Here is a 23617-nt window from a genome sequence, read left to right on the forward strand (position 1 = left end):
GGAGTGCAGGCTCTACGTCTAATTTTACACGCATCTGTCAGTAGCAGCTTTGTTCCTAATTTGCCCTGGATATTAGAAAGCAGCCTGTGGAAAGCATTACTTGATGTCCAAGCAAACAGACCTGGGTTTCTTTTTTTTTTTGTTTCATAAAAGAACCTTAGCTGCCCTTTAATTACCCAAATTCATCATTTGCCTAATTACATTAAACACCTGCCAAAGTTTATGCTGCTCTCAGATCCTGTGTCTGGAATAATTACAGAGAAGGTGACTTCAAAGCACCAAGCCCTGTTTAAATGCAGCCAGTCTGATCAGTCGGACTAGCACACAGCATTCTTATAATGTTGCTGTAATTGTGTGATAATTTTGCTGTAACAATGAGAACATAGTGAGAATGTAATGGGAACGTAGGGTGAATAAAACGGGAACATAATGAGAATGTAATGGGAATGCAGTGTGAATAAAACAGGAACATAGTGAGAATGTAATGGGAATGCAGTGTGAATAAAACAGGAACATAGTGAGAATGTAATGGGAACGTAGTGTGAATATAATGGGAACATAGAATGTAATGGGAACATTGTGAGAATGCAATATGTTCCCTGGGCTACTCCCTGCTCCCAGGTAATGGCTTCTGTAATGTCTAGTTGGTGCTTTGTGCTCTGTAGCTGCAAACAATGAAGCTATAAGTAGGCTGTGTTGCTGTCCAGTTGGGTACTGCCATCTGTCAGAGACAGCTCACAGTGTAACGGCAGGCTCCATCTCTGTATTCAGTTTTAGTTCTTTAGAATCTGTTCTGTCATTTCTGTAACCTGTAGTCAGTTATTGGTTGTGAGACAGTTGTGAGAAGGCTCTGTGGTAGCTGGGCGGTGTTTCGTTCCCCCCCACCCAGTGTCAGAGTGCTCAGTAAGATATGTGGTGGGCTGGCGTTCTTCAACACCACCGAAGCATTTCATTTCTCAGCCTCTGTCACGTTAGATCCCGACAACAAATGAGAGGGATTGGACCGGCCGGGTTCCTCCAGCAGGGCTCATATATTCCTGTCGGTCGTTAAGCCACGAATCTGTCAGGCTGCGACGCAAGCCAGTGTGGCGGTCGCACCGCCGAAACAGAACGCTCTGTCAAACCCAAGTTTCCCACGGGAGGCTTCTCCTCGCAGCTTAATGTTTCGTATCAGTCATCTTTATCTCCCATGAGCCTTTGTGCCTGTGGATTAACGTGGTCACTGTTGGAGGAGCACACCATGGCGTTCTTCTATTTTTGCAGTCGTGCTGTGCTCCAGGATAATGCGCTGAGTGTATTTATTACGTCTTTTTTTACTTGAGTAGCAGGTAAGCTGAAGCGTGTTTCTGCGCCTCTGTGCTTGTTTGTTTTCAAATCCGACATAAGCAGCCCTTAAAAAAAGACAGAATACAAAAATAGACACACCCACCAAAACAATTTGACACCCCCCCCGAGAAAAAACCAAGAAACAGTGAAGACGCATGCTGTGCTAACCTGTGTTTGGTGCTAACCCACAGCGCTCTCTGGGTGTGCCTTTGTGTCTCTGCAGGTGGAAGAAATCGTGGACGTGGGCTCCTTTGCAGCTGAGGACATCCATATCCCCAGCATCTACGTGCATCGCATCATCGAGGGCGACAAATATGAGAAGAGGATAGAGGTGAGCAGGCGAAAGAGGGGCGTGTCTTGCAGGCTTCTTTTTCATTTGTTTTTCTAACCTCCAAATTTACTGAATACAGCCAGAGGGGGACTGTGCCATGGATCCTGCCACAAAGTATCCCTGTTATTCTGACTGGAAAAGGCTACCCTAGAACAGTACCTAAACTTCCCTCGCTCCCACACTCGCTACATCACCTGGGTGATGACTTTAACGGTCAAACCGTGCTTTACTTCAACAGAAGTAAGATTAGTTCCAGAAGCTGTGGAGCTGAGATTCTGCCCCCTGTTTGTGGTGCTTCTGGTACAGCCTATAGTGGCACAAGCTGCTGAATCTCACAAGTAACGTTCAGTTCAGCAGGAAGGCTGCTGATGTGACACGTGAAAGTGGCAGTTAGGAGGTGCATTTCAGCGTAGCAGAAAGGCTTGTTCCAGCCAGGCGCTCTAAACTGTTGCAGCTAATCCCGATATCAGCAGCGTAAAGAGGCTTGGTTTATACAACCATTGGACAGGACACCAGTCAATTGCAGGGCCATTACCCACAAATCATCTCCTTCACTGCTGGGTGACAGACACAGAGGCCGTGGGTACCAATTTTAGTTCTCAGCACAGGGATTGAACTCATAGCTTTCCAGAATGGATGCTGTAACTGTGACATCACCACACCTGTCCTCGTTTCATTAGCGTGTGCACTTTGACATTGTCATTGAAGCACTGGATCACGTTCGCAGTATTCTTTTTAATCACACTGTTCAGGTGTAATGAGCTCTTCTCTGACCAGAGGGATGAAAGTAATTAAGAGTTTGGTGTTTCAGAGTGCTCGTTTTGGGTCAAGGTAATTTGTTCAGGTCTGTGACTCATAGTCTCGAGGAAGACAGCGCAGGCACAGATCAGATTCGAGCTCAGGCTCCTGTTGCCTTCATTTGCCCGGCGGAAATTCTACTCACGGCTCATTTAAAATGTACATGCTAAATAGAGCAACTTGCCATACAATAATAACAACATTAATAATAATAATGATGTAGGTTGAAGTGACAAATGGGTAAACTGCAGATCCCTCTCTGTTTTAACCTTAAGTCTGCAGCAGAATAAGGTGCATGTAAAGAGGAGTGGTAGTGATGTGTTCAGGGAAAGGGTCGCTTGCATACTACTGTTGCTGAAATGGCCAGCTGTTCAATATTCTACAGGGTGGTTTGCATTGGTGGTGATGACATTTGCTTTAATGTCAGATGGAGCAACCTTTGACCTCTTGGGTGATTTGATTTGGAAAGTGTTAACCTCTCTCTCTTTGCCTCTCCCTCTCTCTCCTCCCCCCTTTCCTCTTTCTCCCTCTCTGTCACCCCCATCTCTCTCCCTCTCTTGCTCTCTCTATCTCTGTGCAGAGGCGGACTGTGAAAAAAGGCCAGGCTGAGAAGCCCAAACCGAAAAAAGATTCAGATGTGGTTCGAGAACGGATCATTCGCCGGGCGGCTCTGGAATTTGAGGATGGGATGTACGGTATCCTTGGGAGACTGTTGCCCTGATACTGCCAATCACTGTCACCCTGCAGGCAGGTGGGCAGGGCATCAGCAGCTGAAAACCTCCCATTGTAATTACAAAGACAGGCAGGATGGCACAGTGCTGGTACAGGTTGCTGTTCGCCAGTATTAATACCCATTATAGATTCTAATGCATCTGTGCCTTTAAACTTATTTCCCTCACTATTTGCACTTTGAACTTTTCATTATAATAGAACACAGTGGCACACAAGACGATATGTGCTCGGTGTGATTTCTTGCTGTTAGTGTCTGTTTGTTTGGTGGCTTAAAACAAAGCAAACAACAAGAAAATGTGAGGTATTTGAAAAGGACAAGTGGGGGAGGGGGTATTCACAAGCTGGGGTAGAACAAAGATGACAGTGATTAGAGAACCTGTTGGAACAGGAGAAGGGTTTGTGTTCAAATCCCACTGCTGCTGAACAATTGAGACTAGGCCTAGTTTGGAGAGAGCATATATTTTCACAGAACAGGAAAATTCATTGCAGGGCTGTTCTTTTCCCATGGTGGGGGCTTGTAAACTCCTTAACAGAAATGCTTGTTCAGCCAACCTTGGGATTGGGATCCCCATGCTGGCAAGCAACTTCATCAAGCCGGACATCACTGTTCACCTTCAGAGTGAGAACGGCATTCTGGGACTGGTAAGCTCCACTTGTGCCACTGCACAAATCATTTTCATAAGAGTGAGCATGCAGTTCCTTCTCATGTTTTCAGCACTCCATGGCCTTCATCAAAACTCCTATATCCTTATAAGGAATCAGTTTTTTGGCTACTGATGGTCTGTTGATTCAAGAGGCCTGACTACACTGCAGATCGTGGAAATGTATTTTGTTTTCAAAGCAAACTGCATTTCCACAAAATGAGAACACAATGATCACTGGGGATGGTGGGAATGGTCCTTCCCTGAGGTTTCAGATATACTGGTCTTAAGAGGGAGAGAGAGACAAAGAGAGGGAGAGAGAGGAGACAGACACACTAAGAGAGAGGGAGTGAGGTAGAGAACGGATGAGAGATGGGGAGAGCCCGAAGAAAAGGGAGGGGGAGAGGGAGATGGAGGCAGAGGGGAAGAGAAAGGAAAACATAGGGAGGATGGAGAGAAAGAACAAGGGGTACAAGAGTGATGGAAAAAGATGGAGAGTGAGGCGAAAGGGAGAGAGGATGATGTCCTGAATCAAATCTGATCATGACAAATGAAAGGGAGGAGGAGTAATAGGATTTTATACCATTTAGATCGTAATGATTTTTGGATATAAATAGCTGCTTCGCTGAAAGCCAGCTGGTAGCAGAAAACAGTGATAAACTCCAGGCTTGCGGCTGGAGGTGAGGGGCTCCTGCGTCCACCGCTGCACAAGAGCAATGCTTTCGAAATGTCAGCTCGCCCCTGTGCCACTGTACGTGAAACGGGCCTGCTGAGATTAGGTTCAAGAGATCAGGACAGGGTGGCATGAAACGTGTGATCCAGCAGAGGCAGTACTCTCCAAAGATCACTGCCTTTTACCCCTCAGCCCACAATGTCCAGCAGCGGAGACCAAGAAAAGGCTTTTGTCTCTCACTGTACATTTCGAAGATGGCTGGAATATTACTTTTTTGTTTGTTTTTTTTTTTTTTTTTGGTTGGGTAATAGTGTATAGGCTACATGTGCTTTGAAAACAATGGGTAAAAGCTCATGGAGTACAGGGCATTCTAATAAAGACATATTTTCCCAATGCAATCTTGAGACAGGTTACACCGTAGACTTGCAAACATGACAAAGTAATTCCAGTAAATTTTAATGTGTGTTTCTCTGATTAGGGTCCCTACCCCACAGAGGAAGAGGTGGACGCTGACCTCATCAATGCTGGTGAGTGTGAACTTCTAAAACAATTGGTAGAACCAATAATACCATGCATGGTAGTAGGAACATCCAAACAAAGGAAGTAGGACATGCTGTGAAGGCATATCATTATTGGAAGTAATGCTGGTTTGTGAGCTTGTCATAACTGTCTGGAAAATGTCTGCATGTCCTGAACTGAGAGCAATCAGCAGCCCCTGTGATTGCTCTGTAATGGTATATTATTGGAAATGCGAACAGTAATGAAACCATTGGAGGCAACAAAAACACAGGAAACATGTCAGAGTGGAAGAGGCGTTTAAAATGTGTCTGACAGAGAAATGAGGATGCAGAGATGTGTCTGCTGACCTCAGTCCACCAGCGATGCAGTCTGCATCAAACCCCAGGGCCCACAGCCCCCCTGAAAAACAGGGGACGGCAAAATTGTCGGGGGGGAGGCTCGTTGTCATTGCCACCAGGCAGGCGTGGACTCATAAGACCGGGCTTTTGGAGCTGGGTTCTTGTCTGTCTCTTCTGTCTGCTGCATGGGTAAGGTTCGTGCAATCTCAGGAGAGCTCTTTGAAGGCCATTCCATCGACCTCTAGTGGAGATGGCAAAGAGCTAATGTGTGATCTCTGACCTTTGACAATGCATCCTTTGTCTTTGCAGGGAAAGAAACTGTCACCGTGCTCCCCGGTGCTGCCTACTTCTCCAGTGATGAATCCTTCGCCATGATCAGGGGGTAAGGGCCCAAGGGGGATTCTGGGAAATGTCCAGTTTTCATTTTTTTCTTGCTTTTAACTTCAAACCATGAACACCACTGCTTGACCATTCAATTGTTTAAAGTACTCGAAAACTTAACTATCCTTTTCCCCAAAATGTTGTTCATTTTGTGTTTCCTGTTAATTTTGTTTTGCCACAGTTCTCTTGGCAACATCTGTAGCTGGCTTAAATCAGAGCTGTTTACTCTGCTTCATGAATACAGCCATAAAGAGGCTGGCAAATGCTTTGCTTATGCTCCATTTCATCACAATACTTTTTTGGAAAAGCTCCCCCGGTCCTCATTTAAAGGGGGGGGGCTTTTTTCAATCCTGTGGTGCTTTATCTTTAACTGAGTAACAAATTCAGTGCATAATTCAACTACAATATTATTTCTGTATATGTCCTCCCACACCTTTAGCCAAACAGGAATTCACTTCAAAGAGCCAATTCTATTAAGTAATAACACCAGCCAATTTAACATTTTTGTGTTTTTGTAATCAACTCCACAACAGCTGACACATGGTATAAACCCAGAATGCCTTTCACCACATCTCTCTCTCTCTCTCTCTCTCTCTCTCTCTCTCACACACACACACACACACACACACACACACACACACACACACTATTTGCACTCAATACATTCTGGAAGCTGGAAGCAGAGGAGGGAAGTGTGGCCATTGTCTGTTTAAATTGCAGTCCCATGAAATAACTTCATAAAAATATAAATGGTTAACTGTTCAGTCTCATATTATGATACAAAATGTAGACTTGTTACAGGAAGTCTGAAATCAAGTGTTACTTGATCACTTCTGATTCACAGTAGAGGGGAAATGTTATGTTCAGATGTCACTGCCAGTAAAAACTGAAGAACTGAGAGGGAAAATTCTCTCCCTTTGAGAGTGTTATATGCATCTCATTTCATTTCCAACTTAATTGTGAGATATGAAACAAAAAATACTTCAGCAGTTTAGACTCCCAAACATTTTTTTTCACAAAACATCATTTTTGTTGATTTCAGTGACTGCTGAACTTGAATGTTGTGGAAATGTAACTAGCACTAGCTTACATTTGTTGCTCAAATTTAAAGGCAATTCACAATTTCCCCTCCAGTCTTTTTTCAATATTAGAAATCAGAAAAGTATGAAAGTTAGAGACTCTTATGGTATACCACTGACATCAGTCACTGTACCTACTCACTACACCAGGGCTACTATACTTCTGCAACCCCAGCGATCCAACTGCCTGTCCACCTCTCTGTATACCACTAATATCCACAACTGAAACAATGTGACCAAAAAGAATAACATGTCCAATCATTCGGTTAAGTTGCATAGCGGCTGACAGACGCTGTGGCACTCCAGGGCCCGGGTAAAGTAGTCCTGCAGACACTGTGGCCCTCCAGGGCCAGGGTTCATTTGTCATACTCATATACCACCTGATGCTTGTAGGTGAGGCCCGTAATACCTTTTATTTTCATCCTTTATTCACGAGGCTGAAAGGGAGTTAATGAGCGGCGTGTTTGTTATGTGTTAATGAAGGGCGCTACACACACAGACACACACAGACACGCACACACACCGCAGAGGATGACAGGAATACAAATGAGGTGACCTTGATTATGTGGGCGCCCCGGGCTGCGTTCGCTGACATTTCGGTGCTGTCAGAACAGGTGTGCCTTTTAATTGGAGGCTCGTCTCTCATTCAGCGAGGCGAGACAAGGGAGCCGGCCGCCGCATCGCGCCCAAACGGCATCAAACCAAAGCCGCACTGTGCCGCAGAGTGTCTGCCAGGGCTGGCTGGGCTATCGATAACGCCACTGCATCTGGCTAGGCGATCTTACTCAGTGCTCTCATCCACATCAGCACATGTAATTGGAAGGTGGTATTGTGCATGCAAAAATTGTACTTAAGAGACCTGAAAGACAGTCATTGTCTAAAACAATGTTACAATCAACATACTGCTATTCGTGTAAGCGCCATGGTGGAGAAACGCTCATCTCCATCATAAAGGATGTGGTTCCTTCCTCTCGTTTTGAGTTCTGTCTTTAAGAGGATGCTGGATTAATTGCTGCAGTGCTCTGGCAGTTTGCGCTAGCATCTGATTACAAAAGCACTCTCTCATTCGCCTTATTTAGCCTCTGATTGCCTAACAATCTGCAGCCATGTCCACTGCTTGCCCGAATCAAAATGGAGCACGCTGATTGGTTGAAAATGACAGACATGCTGTGGAGCCTCCCAGAATCTCATCCTTTCCTGGCATGGCCAAACAGAGAGGGCCACCGTCTGTTGTCATGGCAACAGATGTGGAGATTGACACACGCGACATTGTGGCTCTCCTCTACCCGAGTGTAGGTTGAGCTCTGTGGACCAGACCTTGCTCGTTTGAGCCTGGGCTATGTAATCAGCTGACCATGACAAAGACAACACAACTGGGCTGGTACCGCTGGTGTAGGGTGTGCATACATTGGTCAGGATTCCTCATTCCGTTGCTGTGCCGGTACCCCCTGCTGGTTGTCATTGAGTAACAATGCCAACAGAAGCCCTGGACGGAGTTTGGCCAGGGATTGAACTAAAAACCTTCCACCATGGCCCTTTTAGGGTAGAAACTGCCAAATGAAGCACTGCCATTCAGCCAAGCCCAGCTGCTAAGCGGGGAGTTGGTATGCTTGCCAACAGCGGTGAGGGGTGTGTTGTGTAAGAAAAAACTGACTGTAATGGAATGTGACCTTTTTTTTTGAAGCCCAGCAGAAATGAGCCCTCTGTGTGTCATGAATGTCAGCTTCCAGTGTTTGATCTCCCGCTCCTGCTCTTGGGCGTACGCTGAGGTCAGGAGCTACAGCGGGCTCCTGAATGTGAACTTGGGCTGGTTGTTAACGGGGGGCTGTGTCCTTTCCCTGGAACACGGATTTAAACCTACGGCTGTCCTGCATTAGCTGTGTCACTGGTCCATTTGACATAATCTCCTAGAACGTGTTGGCTACAGGTGGAAATGAAAGTAAGGTTTTCATGATTTTTTTCTTCACCTCATGATCTGAATTCTGACATTTCGGGTGACATGAGCTCATTATAATTGGAGCATGTCTGCCTATGTGCGCAGGTCTGAGCACAGCAGCCATTATAATAGGATGCTAATACTGTCACACCAGCTAGCTCACTGTCACCGAGGCAAGGCAAGACAAATGTACACACACACACACACACACATACAGACACAGACACACACACATACACACACACACACACACACAGACACACACACACACACACACACACACACACACACACACACACACACACACTTCTTTCTGCCTAATGAGAGCGTTTTATGGATTTATGTGAGATTAAAGTGACGTTCTCGGACGATGACTATGGTATGTAATTCGGCTGCAGAGATGTGAGAGTAGAGATCCATCACTTCAGTTTGTTGTTTTCTGGTGTAGCATTTTGAGTGTTGGACTCTGGGCTGGAGCGTTGTGGGTTTTAATCTTGGATCGAGGGGAGCTAAATTTGAAATTCTCAAGGTGATGTGTGACATCAAATTTGAAACGTTGCAATGTTGAATATTGACTGATCATTGATTGATTGATTGATTTATCGGTTGTTTCTCACCCTCCCCAGGGGTCACATCAATCTGACGATGCTGGGGGCAATGCAGGTGTCCAAGTACGGGGACCTGGCTAACTGGATGATTCCGGTGAGTGCGTTTCCATGGTCACCGTTACCTCTTACTTTGCACTCTTTCATTTTGGTAGGGTTATCAGGTTATATGAAGGGGAGAGAGTTTTTACTGCATCAGATGAGTTTGGTGGAGTGAATGCCTCCAGGACCAGGGTAGAGTAGCCATGCAGACACTGCAGCTCTCCAGAACTACATAGAACATTTTACACACACACTATAGAAGACATGGGAGAGACAGATTAAAAGGCACTGCAGAATTTACATTAGGTACATTGCATTAGAGGCGTTAGATTCTGGGGAGAATGAGGGTTCCTCTGTGTCAGCCTCAAAGAGGTTGCTGGAAAACCAAATCTATAATTGGAGCTCACATAGTTTTGCTTTCTTCTGTTTGCTTGATTTCAGTTCACCCAATTGCAGTCAGTCAGTTGATTTAAATCCTCATTGTTTTATGGCTCCAGAGAGCTGATGGAGAAATTGAATTTTCCCCTGTGTCTGTGAAAATAATCTCATTACCAAAGCTGAGGGCAGAGCATGACGTGAGAAATTATTTCTGCAAAAGGAATTTTTTTCCCCCAAAATAATTAACATTCAGATTTACATTTAAATGACGAGGTTAAAGGCTATTACAAGTGCTGTTACAACTGATGGGTACTAATCACATACGTGGCAGAAGAAGCTCAACGGTCTTTGACAGGGGAAAGGTATTTCATTAGCATTGTAACAGTTCATGTAGTTTTGTTCCCATATGAAAGAGTATTGCACCTGTTTAAGTTGTGCTGAAGTTACCTTTCTGGCAGTGTGGCTTTGTACCTGACACCTGAGCACTGCTCCACACTACCTCCCATGTCACTTCTCTCCCCTGCCTGTCAGGTTCCAAGGGCATCAATCCTCTGAGCCCCAGGGCATGACAGCACAGTGCTGGTTATTTGTAACCAGACCTCCCTGTCAGTGATGGATGGCTGTAGTGGTTTCTGCCCTCCTGAAAGATGTCAATGTTAACAGCATCAGCGTTTGGGGACAGAGCCCTGACCTGTCCTGATTTAGGGCCATAGCATTGACCCAAAGCTTGGTGGGAGTTTGGAAACTTCGATCCTCTGTGTCACACTAATGTGGGCTTACATGCACATAAATGAATGACTTATTTGCTTGCGTTTCATGTATTACTCATTTATCCAAGTTCTTTGATCAAGGTTGCATCGGGGGTTTGGACTGTACACCGCATTGAATAGATTTCTCAGTGGAATGTTTACAAACTTGTACTTTCTTCAAATTCATGCCATTCTCAGCTCGTATAAGGAATAGAGACATTTGAAGTTAGATTCCACCTGATTCGGTGCTGGCTTACTGTTGAGCTTTCTCGCTTGCCCGCTTGCATTAAAGACCTCATTACTACAGCACTAGCGATCAGATCTTGCTAGTCAGATTTGCGGGTTCTTGATATGACCTTTACTAATTTCGCTAATTGTTTTTTTTCCACTAGCTTCAAAGAAGAGCAAGAGATATAAAACCAAACATGTTTTCGGTGTTGAATAGATAAATGGAAAGTGCAGTTAATTCCACAGACACGCTCTCTCTCTCTCTCTCTCTCTCTCTCTCTCTCTCCCTCCTTCTCCCGTAATCCCTCCTTGCCCTTCCTCACACTCTCCCTCTCTCTCCCCTCCCTTCCCCTCTCCCTTTCTCTCTCTTCCTCCCACCCCCTCTCCTTCTATCTCTCTACCTCTCTCCTGCTCTAGTAATGCATATGTCCGCCCTGTAAAAAAGCAGCTCCCCAGGGCAGTGGAAGGCTGTGCACTGGGGGCAGTGGGAGTGCTTGTGTGTATACCTCTCTTCTCACATGCGGGGCATCTTAGACTGATACCAGGCCGCAGATTCAGACATTGGCGGATTTTATTTTGTTTTACCTTTCCAGTTTAATCCTCTTTGTTCAGCCTTTCAGCTCCTAATGAAGCGAACACTACTGGCAGAGTAATTACAATAATCCTCTAATCACTGATTTTACCCCTTGCCTCCCCCTGAGAGACGCCAAGGTGGTGCATGCTGCGCCCCGCCCGAAATAACCTGCATGAGGAGACGCCGTATCTGCAGTTCACCCCCTCCCACTGGCCGCTCCAACAACCTCATACCACCTTCATGTCTACCCCCCCACCACCTTCATGCCTACCCCCATAACATGTCCACACCTACCATCCTAATACCTCTGCACCTAACCTCCTTATCATCTCCACACCTACCTTCCCTACAACCTCCACACCTAGCCCCACCATCACGCCCACCTCCACGCCACCTCCTGGCCCAGTCCCTCCCATATTTGTTTTATGAAGAAGACAGAGCAGTCACTAGTGCAGACATAAGACATGTGACTGTGTGAGTTAATGGAGCTGGGTATCGAGCCGGTGACGCTCAGTGTTGAGTCGATGGAGCTGGGTGTTGAGCTGATGGCTCTCCGTGTTGAGCAGATGGTGCTGTGTATTAGTTCTATAACTCGTCTTGTTGCTGGAAGGTCACAGGTTTGATTTGCAGGGGTTGCACCTCTGAGCAAGGCTCTGCATCATATGGGGGGGGTTGGCGTGTAGCATAGTGAAAAGGAGCAGGACTTGTAACCAAATGGTTACCAGTTTGATTCCTTCCTGGAGCACTACTGCTGTACCCTAGGGCAAGGTATTTCACCCAACTCAATCTCAGTAAATATCCTGCTGCATAAATGGATAATATTATAAAAATTGTAAGTGGTGTAAGTTGCTCTGGATAAAAGCATCTGCTAAATGCCAGTAATGTAATGTAATGTAATTATAAATATTCATCTTTAAGAATGGATGACATATGATCAGCAAGTGATGTCAGTCTGTCAGGACAAGGTGTCTGCCAAGCCAATAATAATAAGTATTATTGGAAAGTAGTAGGGCTAATAGTAGTAGTAGTTGTTTTACAGTCTACTCCCAAAGTAAAAGAGTGAAATTAGCAGGAAAAGGTCCACAGTGACGGCCGTGCTACCAGCAGAGATTCTTTTTGGAGAGGTGCTGTGTGCCTGCAAGTAGGAAATGGAGATGGGGGGATAAAAAAAGCTGTCAAAGCTGTGAATATGTATTAGCATTTTAATATTCAAATATCACCATCTAAAAATACAGTTCTCAGAGAGAGAGCAGGCGAGCTGAATGATGAGAGCAGTTCAGCTTCAAAGCTGTTTTTTTTTTTATTCTGTTTTATGAAAAGGTATTTGGGAGGAAGCGAACAGGGTGAGTACGGACTGTATAAATGCATGAAATGGCCTAATTGTGGAGAGGGAGTGTGTGTGTTTGTGTTTGTGTGCGTGTGTGTGTGTGTGTATGTGTCGGGGGGGGGGGGGGGGGGGGGTAGAGGTTTTGGGATGAGGAAAGGAAGTAAAGATACTTGAAGTAATTTGTTTTTAGCGCCATCTCTTCAGAAACTCTCTCAACCTTGAATATATCCAGAAGTGTGATAGAGGGTGGACCTATCCTAAAAACTGCAACAGGCAAAAAACAAATGTTAAAATGAATACTTCATGAGCTCTGAAGCAAGCATTGTCACAGTCTTTCAGACTTCTGTTTCACTTTCATGTGATCATTAATGGAAGAAGCTGAAACTGGATGGTCAGTGATTGTTTGAGGTGCATTGTTTGCTGGTGCCTGTTTATGGCTAGTCTTCCATTAGAGCATTTGAAGTGTGTGGTTAAGCGCAGTTCTGAGTTTGGAAGTGCTCTTCATTACTCACAAACACAAACGTGCACACACACGCACGTACACACACACACGTACACACACACACACACACACACACACATGCGCACACACACACGCGCACACACACACACACACACACAGAGTTAAAAGGGTAAGAGGCAGAGGAGAACACATTAAAAACCAGCATGCCCATCAAACAAACCCCTCAGCTGTAAAGTCAACTCTTGAATCTCAGCAACCGAGTGGAAGGAACTGGCAACACTTCCACCCATAGCTCCGCAATCCACTGCCTTGTAACAGGCAGTCGTCCAATCGGAGACCGCCTCTAAACAATTTTGCTACCCAATTCACTACCTGGTGCATATATTTGGCAGCCACTCTTACCAAGAGTGACTTACAAGGCCATTATGGCAGGACTCATTAAATGCTTATCACAGGAGTGACAGCAGCAAGGGCACAGGTGCAAGATGGGAAACCGTGCGTCAGTAAATAAGCTCCGCTTTTTTAGCGTTTGCACAGGGCCTAAACATCAACACAGGACCTCTTTTCACAATGGGTGAAGACTGTAAATATTGTTATTATTACTGCCTTGACAAAGTCCATTATCCTGACTGACACACTACTTTTATGGTTTAAATCTCTCAGGAAGATGTCAAACAAGCTGGAAACATGTTTATTTACTGAGAGAGGGACAGCCATTGTGACCTTATCTATGAAGGGCAGAATGTCACAGCAAAATGTCACTTAGCAACAGGCTGACAGCTTTTGAGTGATTGACAGTTTTCCTGGTCTAAAAATCTCCTATGATCACTTCACAGGACTTGAGTAGGTATTGTTTGTTTTGTTTCCTTTTTTCCTCGAGTGTGCTTTTATTGGTGAAGAACAGCATTAACTCCACTGTGTCTTCAGGGGATCGGTAATTACACATGGTATTGGTAACTGCAGATGGCTATTAAAAAGGCACAGTTCAGTGTCTGGGTAAACACGGAGCTGGACGCAGTTCTTCAGAAAATCGAGGGGCACCAGGTGGTAGCTTAGCTAAACATACCTTTCAGTCACGCTTTTCCAAAACAGAATGATCGTGTCAGTGTCAAGGCCGCCTATCCGGCGTTTCTGTCTGTAAGGCTGGCACAGAAGGCTTTGCAGGCATCCTTGTGCGTGTGTGTGTGTGTGTGTGTGTGTGTGTGTGTGTGTGTGTGTGTGTGTGTGTGTGTGGGCGGGGGGGGGGCGGGGGGGGGCTTAAATCAGGGTGCATCATGATATTCTTCAAAGTGTTACCAAACGTGAGAGCGATTAAAAAGGAAAAATGGCGATGAGAACGAACCCCGCAGCGTCGAGGCAACTCCTCTGATTTATGTTGTTGACAGAGAGGTTTTATGGAGGAAATATTTGATTTGTTGTCATGGAAACGCTCCAGGGCTAAGTGCTGTAATCTGAAGTTGCCCTTTTCCGTGAATCTGGCCATTTTTTTCTTCTTTTTTCTCTTTCCACAGTGGTTTCAGCCACTTCTGAACGGAAGTTGTGTGTGAATAACACAAGCATTTGAAGAGTCGGGGGGTGGGGGTATGGGTCTGAGAGGGTGCTGGATAATGACACAGCTCCCCTGGGGCCTGGGGAGGATACACCGGACCAATGCATTGCCTTAAAAGGGCCACCTGAAACTGGCCCTCGCCCAGTGATGTACCCTTACAGAAATGAAAGAGAGGGACGGGGGAGGGGGTATATAAGCTCTGCCCATCAATATAGTGACTCTCAAACACAGTTGGGAATGGTGCTACCCCAGTGTGTTGTAGGAAGAGAGGGGAGTTGGGTGGTCTACCGCCACACTTAGGCTTGATTTTGGCCACACTAGAGAGAGCGAGAGAGAGAGAGAGAGAAAGAGAATGACAGAGAGAGACGAGGTGTACCTGTCTTTAGTGCAGCGTAACATTAATGTGAAACCTCGTCTACCCAGCTGAGGGCAAGCGAGTGCAAACACACCGAGTATCTTCAGCTGCATCTCAAGAGGGGCACGTGCCGGGCTTCCCCCAAAATCAAGCACCTCTCTCTTACCCCTGCACTGAGAACTCAAGTGGTGTGAAAAGAATCCCTACCTTTTTATATCAAAGGAGAGATTTAATCCCTGAATATCATCACTTTGTCTCATTAATTAGGTATACAAGTTTGTTCAAATTAGTTTAAAAGTCTCTTGGCATAAGCCCTCCCTGCTAATACTGTCAGGATGGTACATCCCCACAGCCTCTGTGATACAGTGAGCTTGAGAGTGAGCTGGTGCGTGTCTCACAGGGGTCAACATTGAATAGACCCAGAGTGCCATGGAGTCACCCTTCCAGGAAGGAGTGCTCAATACCAGCGCCTTTTAATACGTCACTGGGTCAGTCAAACACTGTAAGAGAAGCTACCCCCTGCAGGCAGAACTTACCATCTGAGTGTTCAGTATCACTGTTGTAGTTAATGTATGCAAATTAACAGTGTGTTAGAGACACTAGCGCACGGTTTGTGGTGATGTGAAATATTGTCCATGTTAAATTTCATCCGTATGTTTGACCCTGTTAAATTTGCACGTGAAATAAGTCATCTCTTTCATCAATATTTGCTAATGCATGCGGTCACATGACGTGCTCCCCAAACCCGCTGGCATCGCAGATCGTGTCACTGTAGCGAAACCCTACAGTTCTTTTTTTTTCTACTCTGCCATTTCTGAACATTAAAAAATCCATTACAATTTTGATTCCCATCCTCTCCATTTGTCTCCCCCCCCTCCGCAAACATCATCACAGATACAGAGACGCCTCCATAAAGCTGACATTTACATTTCTGCTTCCATTTCCATTAAAGGCACCTGAGGCTACGATGGCGATATGACAGTAATCATAGAAAGAGCAGAACAGGCCTTAAGATTATTGTTTGATGCCCGAAACACTTTGGCACACAGTCAAGAACAAGGCACAGATGAGCTTTGAATTGTCAATGTGCTCTGTGTGGTTAATTTTAGGAAGGAGGAGAGAGAGGCTAAAACAGATTTATTGGTCAAACACTGTCATGCTTAACAAAATTAATATGGGTTGCAATGTATTAATAGTGTTTTCTGGTACAGTGGCTACAGACACTTGTAGCTGCTTCCAGCAGATTTTATTGCTTTCAGCAATGGCATTCAAAGTTTTTTCCTGTCAAAAAATCTTTTGTGAGATTGTCAGCTTCTGTCAATCATAGATGACAAAACATCTGTTTCGTACCATCCCTTTCATGAAAACTGAACACGGTGAAGTACAAAGAACATCTGTGAGCAGGCAAGGTTAAAACCACTGGGTTTTTCTTGGGAAAAACAGGTGCTGGTCATAGTGTCACAGTGAGGGGGGCCATGGAAGGTATTTCCAGTAAATCTCAGTAAATCACAGAGATGTCTGGAGATGCTGTTGCAGGGTCTCGTGGTTCATGTGTCAGGAGATCAGATGTTCCGGAATGTTTCTGCCATAGCCGGTCCTCCACAGAGGAATCCCTGCTCGAGTTCAACTTCGTGGCAACGTCTCGGCTCCGCGTCCTTAGAAGTCCTCGTTCAGAGCGATACGCCACCTCCCTAAAATCCCAAGCTGCCCTCGCGCTCAAGCGAAGAACCGACAGAAATAGAGCAGGGACTGTACGATGGAACCACATGGGGTGCAGAACAAATGGTGCCATCATTGGATTTCTGCCAGACCTCAACATACACTCCTCATGAAGCTGTCACCTAGCTTAAGCGAGCTGAATTGCTGTATTATGCACCATTTTACTCAGGTGTTGTATGATGTTACAATCATACCAAGAATAAATAATACTTAACGCATATGTACTATGCAGTTTATCAAAGGCAATCCAGGTTAGGCAACATCTGTGGGTAACATTGCAGTTTTTCACATAGAAGTTTCAAACTTGCAACCTCCCGGTCGGCAGTGCAGTGCTCTGACCTGTCCTTCACACCTGGTCCTCTCTATACACCATGCCTGAGGGAGGAACAGGTCTATGCTCTCCCTTTCTCACTGTCTGGGAAGTGGGACAGCAGTACAGCAAAGTCATTAGTCTCTCAAGAGCCTTCGGCACTGGTTTCAGCCACAGGTGATCCAGGCACCCGTCTCCTAGCAACGGCGCTTTCTCAGCAAGAGGCCAAAAATGTACACAAGGCAGGATTCTGTGTCACTCCAAAACAAACGAGATTAAATTGAAAAGGGCCAATGGGAGTTAACGCTGAATTAGGACGGACAATCCCAGCCAAGACAAGGACTCTAGAGTGAGGCTTTGGAGGGTTTAGCTCTCTGCTGACTTCATACACAAATACAAACGTTCAACACACTCTCATATATAAACAAGCATCTACGTGCGCACACACACACACACAAATAAATAAGAATGCACATAGACAAAAAGTACACATACACACATAACCAAGCACATGTGCATACACACACACACACACACACAAACAAAAAGGCACACAAGTTCACACAAGGTTCACACACACACACACACACTCACAAGTCCTCACAAGGTTCACACACACACACACACACACACACACAATTTGCCATGCACAGCTAAATAAACCAAGGAAACAGACACACAGGCACATGCACACATATTCAACAATCTAAACCATGCCATGCACTCTACTATTTCCATACTAGCTTTATATTACACATTTGCACACAATAATTGTATTTCAGGTTTACTGTTTGTCTGCAGTCATATTTATATAGCTGCACCTGTTATGGATTATTACATGGCTTTGAAAAATTGTCCTCTCATCAGCTTAAAGCCAAGCCAAGTGATTAGTGTTGTAAATTCTGCTGTGTTCTCCTTGGGGTCGGAAAAGTATGACGGCTGCTTTCAGAGACAGAATGAATTGTTGTTGCTGACATCACAAATGGTCTGCTGTCCCTTTTTACGATTTGCTCCAATGACGTTAGGAGGTTAATCGGAGACAGAGACAGAGAGGGGTGGGGTCATACAGTCAATGTGATTCAGCTGGACAGCGACAAAGGGGGAGAATTAGGATCTCTCCCTCTCTCTCTGTCTGTCTCCTCCGTCCTCTCTCTGTCTGTTTATCTCTTTCCATTCTGCCTTTCTCTCACTCTGTTTCCTCCTCCCTCCCTCACTGTATCTTCCTTCCACTCTCTCCGTCTGTCTCTCTCTCTTTTTCCATTCTTTGTCTCTTGCTGTCTCTTCCTCCTTTCCTCTCTGTTTCCTCCTCTCTCTGTCTCTCTTTCTATTCCCTCTTTTTCTTGATGTGTCTCTCCCTTCCTTCTTCTCTATTTTTCTTTCACTCACCCACCTTTCTGAATAAGTTGTAATGTAACTGTAGAAATGTTTGTTGTATTTTTATCTCTACCAATCTCCATGTTTCTCTGTGCCTCTGTGTGTGTATATATACAAATGAGGAGGGGTGCAGCTAATTTAATTGACAAAATATTTGTTGAGCTTGTGCAGCAAGATTTTCCAAACTGTGAGCTTAATTATGATGATGTCTGAATCAGGCAGGCCAATTAAACAGCTATGTTCCTGCCCCGGTTTCAAAAGATGCGCTTATTTGCATTTATAGTGTTTGATGAGATCTCTTTAAAAAATAAGCTTCCGTAAAGAGTGCGCCATGTAATCGGAGAGTGAAACTGGGTCTCACTGCTTTACTTGCTTACTGAAGCGAGGGCAGTAGAGAAGTGCAGTTTGGCCCGGTGGCTTCCAGAATGCTGCGGGTTCAGATCCTGGGTAGGGAGCTTCTCCTGTTAGATGAGCATGGCAGATAACCAGAACTGCTTGCAGTAAATAATATCCAGCTGTATAAATGGGAAAAGGTGAAATGTAAGAAATGTAAAACTGGGTACAGGTGAATAGGGAGATTAAGCATACCAATAATAAAAGATTAGCACTTCCTCTCCAGCAGTGCAACAAAAACCCCAGCTCCATAAAGGTCTAAAAGAACGGGATAGATGTGTGTTGCCATGGATAAGCCAGTCTGCTAGGCAAATGAATTATACATTATTTCCTAAACTGGGGTGACTATAAGCCAGTGCTTATAATTTTAACCTCTTCATTTTTACAGTTAGAATTTCTACGGCAGCAATTGAGATAAATTGCTGTGTGCCAGTGTACAAGAAGAGTTACCACTGCTTAAGAAACCACCAAACCACCTTGAGAAGTCAGTAAGCAGGATAATCCAGTGTGAGGTGTCAAGGCAGTATAGTTAGCCACATACCTCTTGAGCAGTTTAACTGATTTCTACACAGCTGTTTGTGCAGCTATATGCAAGTGCAAAAGAGTCTCTGCTAGTGATCTGTCAGTTCCAGAGAATCTTGTTTGCATGAGATGCTTTGCTTTAACTTTGAACAGGCAGCATAACAATGTAATTACTGTGTAATTAGACCTGCCTAGTTCATTACATGGTTACATATATGTAAGTACAAATTAACTAATGTGTCACAGGAATTTGTGTACGCAATCTTTCTTAACCCTTCCACTCCCCTGTAGTATGAACATTATCACAGCCCTTAGCCTAACTCAAAGCCCGAAACTAAGTCTTAATGCACTTCCCAGGTGTGTAGCTACAAGCACATCATTACATTTGCAATTACTGGCACAATTGCAGTGCACCTACTGTTAATTTTAATCTAAAACTTGGGTTGGTAGATCACTTTTTTTGTTTTTTATTCAGTGTTACCAAGGGTTATTGAATATGAGACAAAAGAAAAAAAGCTTTTTGGCACAGACATTTTTTACCCCTTTGTCTCAAGTGTGTCCATCAGCGCATTCTCATGAATGAAGCCAGGTGTGTTTTGACAGAGAGAAATCGGAAAGCACCGTCCAAGTTTTCCCAAAAAAACTGTAACAAAAGGGAGCCCAAAATTGCTTTTGATTGCACGTCTGCATACTAATGCAAACTTCTTGCACAGTGTGCTGCTAAAGAGTAAAGCAAATGGGAGACTAGCTTGCCTCTGACAGTTAGTGGAGGTGGCAGAATGATGGAATGGTGCTGTTTGATGTTCCTGTACATGGAGTTTGATGTTAATGTTCCAGTCTGAGCTGCTGAACCATCCATGAATTTACAGTGTGAGCTGCTCGCCACCCATCAAAGCGCATGCTGACGAGGCAGGAAAGACCGGCAGAGCACAGCGCTCATGGTCAAGATTTATTCTGCTGTGCCCACCGCTTAGACAGGAGAAGGAACAAGAGCAAGTTCAGAGTATTAGGTATAGAAGGGCAGGGGTGAGGGTACGAGGGATGGGTGGGTATATAAGCAGGGATGAGTGGGTGTGTACGTCAGGATGGGTGGGTATATAAGCAGGTATGAGTGGGTGTGTACATCAGGATGGGTGGGTATATAAGCAGGGATGAGTGGGTGTGTACATCAGGATGGGTGGGTATATAAGCAGGTATGAGTGGGTGTGTACGTCAGGATGGGTGGGTATATAAGCAGGTATGAGTGGGTATATACAGTATGTCAGGATGGGTGGGTATATACAGTATGTCAGGATGGGTGGGTATATAAGCAGGGATGGGTGGGTATCTAAGCAAAGATGCGTCAATAGATAAAGCGGGATGGGGGCCTGTAATGGTCATGGATACTGTAGAAAGAGGTGTTTAGTGTGGGCATGTGTGTGTATATGTGTGCACATTTGCATGCATATGTGTATGTGTGTTTGTATGCATATGTGTGGGTTTGTGTGCATGTGTGTGTGTGTGTGTGTGCACACATATGCGTGTGTGTTTGTGTGCGTATACGTGTCTTTGTGCTTGCATGTGTGCATGCATGTGTGTGTGTGTATGTGTGTGTGTGTGTGAGAGTGAGTGTGTGTCTCCTACCACATTTCCTCTTGTCTCATTATGCAGTGCCAGGCCTCTCCACAGTGCTGCTTTAATGTCTGCATGAGGGAGTCCAGTGCTCCTGCATGCTGGCAGTAAACAGGTCCCCATAGGGAAACAGCAGTAAGCACTACACAGGACAGCATTTCTCTTAGTGTTCAGAGAATACTGTCTACACAAGGAGGAAGATTCTGTCGCTGAATGCAGACCCTGATTGTCTGTTCTGTAAGCTGTCCTGCACTACACATCAGACAAGCCCACCAGACCTCTGGTTGGAAACTGAAATTCTCCTCCCTCGACGTCACTACTTGTATGATCTTCAAGGTCACCAGCACAGACACAGACTCTGGACTGGGACCTGGGTTGACCTCCCTGTGATACATCACATGTTGCCATGGCCACCAAGTGCGAATGACATAACTCCAATCAACGGTCTGATGCCTGACTCTGGTTGAACTTTGCAAAGTGCCTCTTGACTGTATGTCATAAATGATGTAATGTAATGTAATGTGACAAACATTGTCCACTCTTAAAAAGGTGGTGCCAATATCAGCTGTGCCCCGATTGGTCTGCTTCAGTGACTGACTGCTGACAGATGCAATCCCTACACTGCGCTGTCCCTACAGTTCACTGTTCCTCTGCCAGCATGTGTAGTGTGCCCTGCTCATGGTGTGTGTGTGTGTGTCGTCTACAGGGTAAGATGGTCAAAGGCATGGGTGGAGCCATGGACCTGGTTGCCAGCGCTGGAACCAAAGTAGTTGTCACCATGGAACACTCAGCCAAGGTAACACAGCTTCGATTTTTATTTGTCCGCTCCATCATGATGCAATTGGGTTTATCCCCTCCATTGGCCCATGCATGTGCGCACCATATGCTTGTGTATCCAATTGCCTTTTTTTCTCCCACATATTTCATTTGTGAGGGTCCTGCATATTTCCTTTGTGGAGTAAATTGGCCACTAAAACCTTACGGTTTATTTGAGCTGGCTCCAAGGCAGTAAGCAGCATCCCTCTGGTATTAGCCTTATCGGCAGCTAACTGCGCAGCTTCTTCCTCATGATGGATCTTTAATTACTGCGGGACAGTGAGCCTTTCCTGCTCCAATGACTCACCAAACGAGGTCCCTCCATTAACGAGGGAGGGTCGTTAAGGTAACGATAATCATGTAGAGCGAATGTAAGGTACTGGTTGTGGTTCAGGATGCCACAATGTTTTTCCCCATTTTTCTCATTTCTGGACTAATTTTCAATCAGTGCTTGGTTGTGGGTTTTTAGCTGTGTCCAGATCTCACACACCCTCTGGATTTATTCATAAATATCTATTTTAAAATGGCAGTTTGATGACTAATGTCTTTCTTGATCTCTCTTGATATCTTAGAAACATGGAATGCATCATTACTTGGGCCGCATTTGAGCTTTTGCCCCAGACACACCTCCTGGTGGGGAGCAAGTGAGGTATCAGTGATTGGCTGATCTGAACCAACAGCACAGTTTTGGTGTGGAGAGAGGTCTTTCAGTTGGTTCAGGCAGACGGTTGCTCCACCCATTATGGGATTCATGAAGCCTCACTTGTCCATCACTTGATCAGCAGTGGCAGGGCTCTTCTGATGTTGGGGTGATCCGTATGTGACCTCTGACCCTTTGCTTTCAGGGAGGGGGACACAAAATCCTGGAGAAATGCAACCTGCCGCTGACGGGGAAGCAGTGTGTGGATCGGATCATTACAGAAAAGGTGACCCCCGACATACAGGTCTTCCATACAGACAGACGGTACTGCTCTTAGCAGGTCAAATTGACTTGGCTCTGCAGGTCTTACAGCAATAGCGAAGCTAACTCCAGCGGTATATTCTGTATTTCTCTCATCATTGTTTCCACCGGGCATCCATGGGTCTTCTGGTCCTCATTATAGCTCAGGTCTTTATTGCTTAATTGCAGTGTTTAATTGGATGAGAACTTGAGTGGCCTGCTGGTGTCTGCTGTTTAAATGTTTCCCTTAGAAACCCTCAGCATGATGGACCTGAAGGACTGGGACTGGTCCTTTGTGGTTTTCCATGTTACAGAACATTCCCTTCATTAACACTATAATGTTACGCAGTGCGTCCTTTTTGTTTGATGGTGTCTAATAATGCTACTCTGAGCGTGCAAATGTTTCCATGCAACCCTTTGGCAATCTGTGTCCATTATCAGACAACAAAAAAAAAAGCGTCTGTCTCCACGGTGACAGGCCACTTTAGTATTTTTACAGATCCATTTCTTCTTTATAGCCTCAGCAAGGGGTTTAGTGGGGCAGACTCATGCATATGATATAATCAGTTTGACCCCTGAGTCATGCTTTTAGAGCATCTGCATGACACAGGGAGTAAATCACAGATATTCCTCCCAGGCAGAAGTAAGGAGCTGATCAATTATTTTGGTGCCGCGTTAGGACAAGAGGGGACTGGGAAAGATCTGATTTGTGTGACCATAATTTAATCAGCACGTCTCTCCGTGGTCGTTGCATATTGATTTCATTTTGCAAATGAAGGACTTTATGAAGACATATTTTAACAGTGTTAGCGTACAGGCCACAGGGTGCACAGGGCCCAGCGCACATTTCAGCTCCTTACTGCCTTTCTGAGAGATCCTCTCGTGGGCAAGCCGGTTACTCCGCCAAC

At 45.2% G+C, this 23617-nt stretch overlaps 1 protein-coding gene across 1 annotated transcript in view; it reads left to right on the forward strand.

Moving 5' to 3' along the window:
* Positions 1-23617, forward strand: part of oxct1a (3-oxoacid CoA transferase 1a) — a 63016-nt gene that overhangs the window by 31900 nt on the left and 7499 nt on the right. Inside the window, exons 8-15 of the mRNA XM_036527849.1 lie at positions 1550-1657; positions 3036-3150; positions 3735-3829; positions 4980-5028; positions 5668-5740; positions 9381-9456; positions 21660-21749; positions 22615-22695. Coding sequence (XP_036383742.1) covers positions 1550-1657; positions 3036-3150; positions 3735-3829; positions 4980-5028; positions 5668-5740; positions 9381-9456; positions 21660-21749; positions 22615-22695 — 687 coding nt within the window. The remainder of the gene's footprint in view (positions 1-1549; positions 1658-3035; positions 3151-3734; positions 3830-4979; positions 5029-5667; positions 5741-9380; positions 9457-21659; positions 21750-22614; positions 22696-23617) is intronic.

Source organism: Megalops cyprinoides, chromosome 4 (genome assembly GCF_013368585.1).
Source record: "Megalops cyprinoides isolate fMegCyp1 chromosome 4, fMegCyp1.pri, whole genome shotgun sequence".
Lineage (NCBI taxonomy): Eukaryota > Metazoa > Chordata > Actinopteri > Elopiformes > Megalopidae > Megalops > Megalops cyprinoides.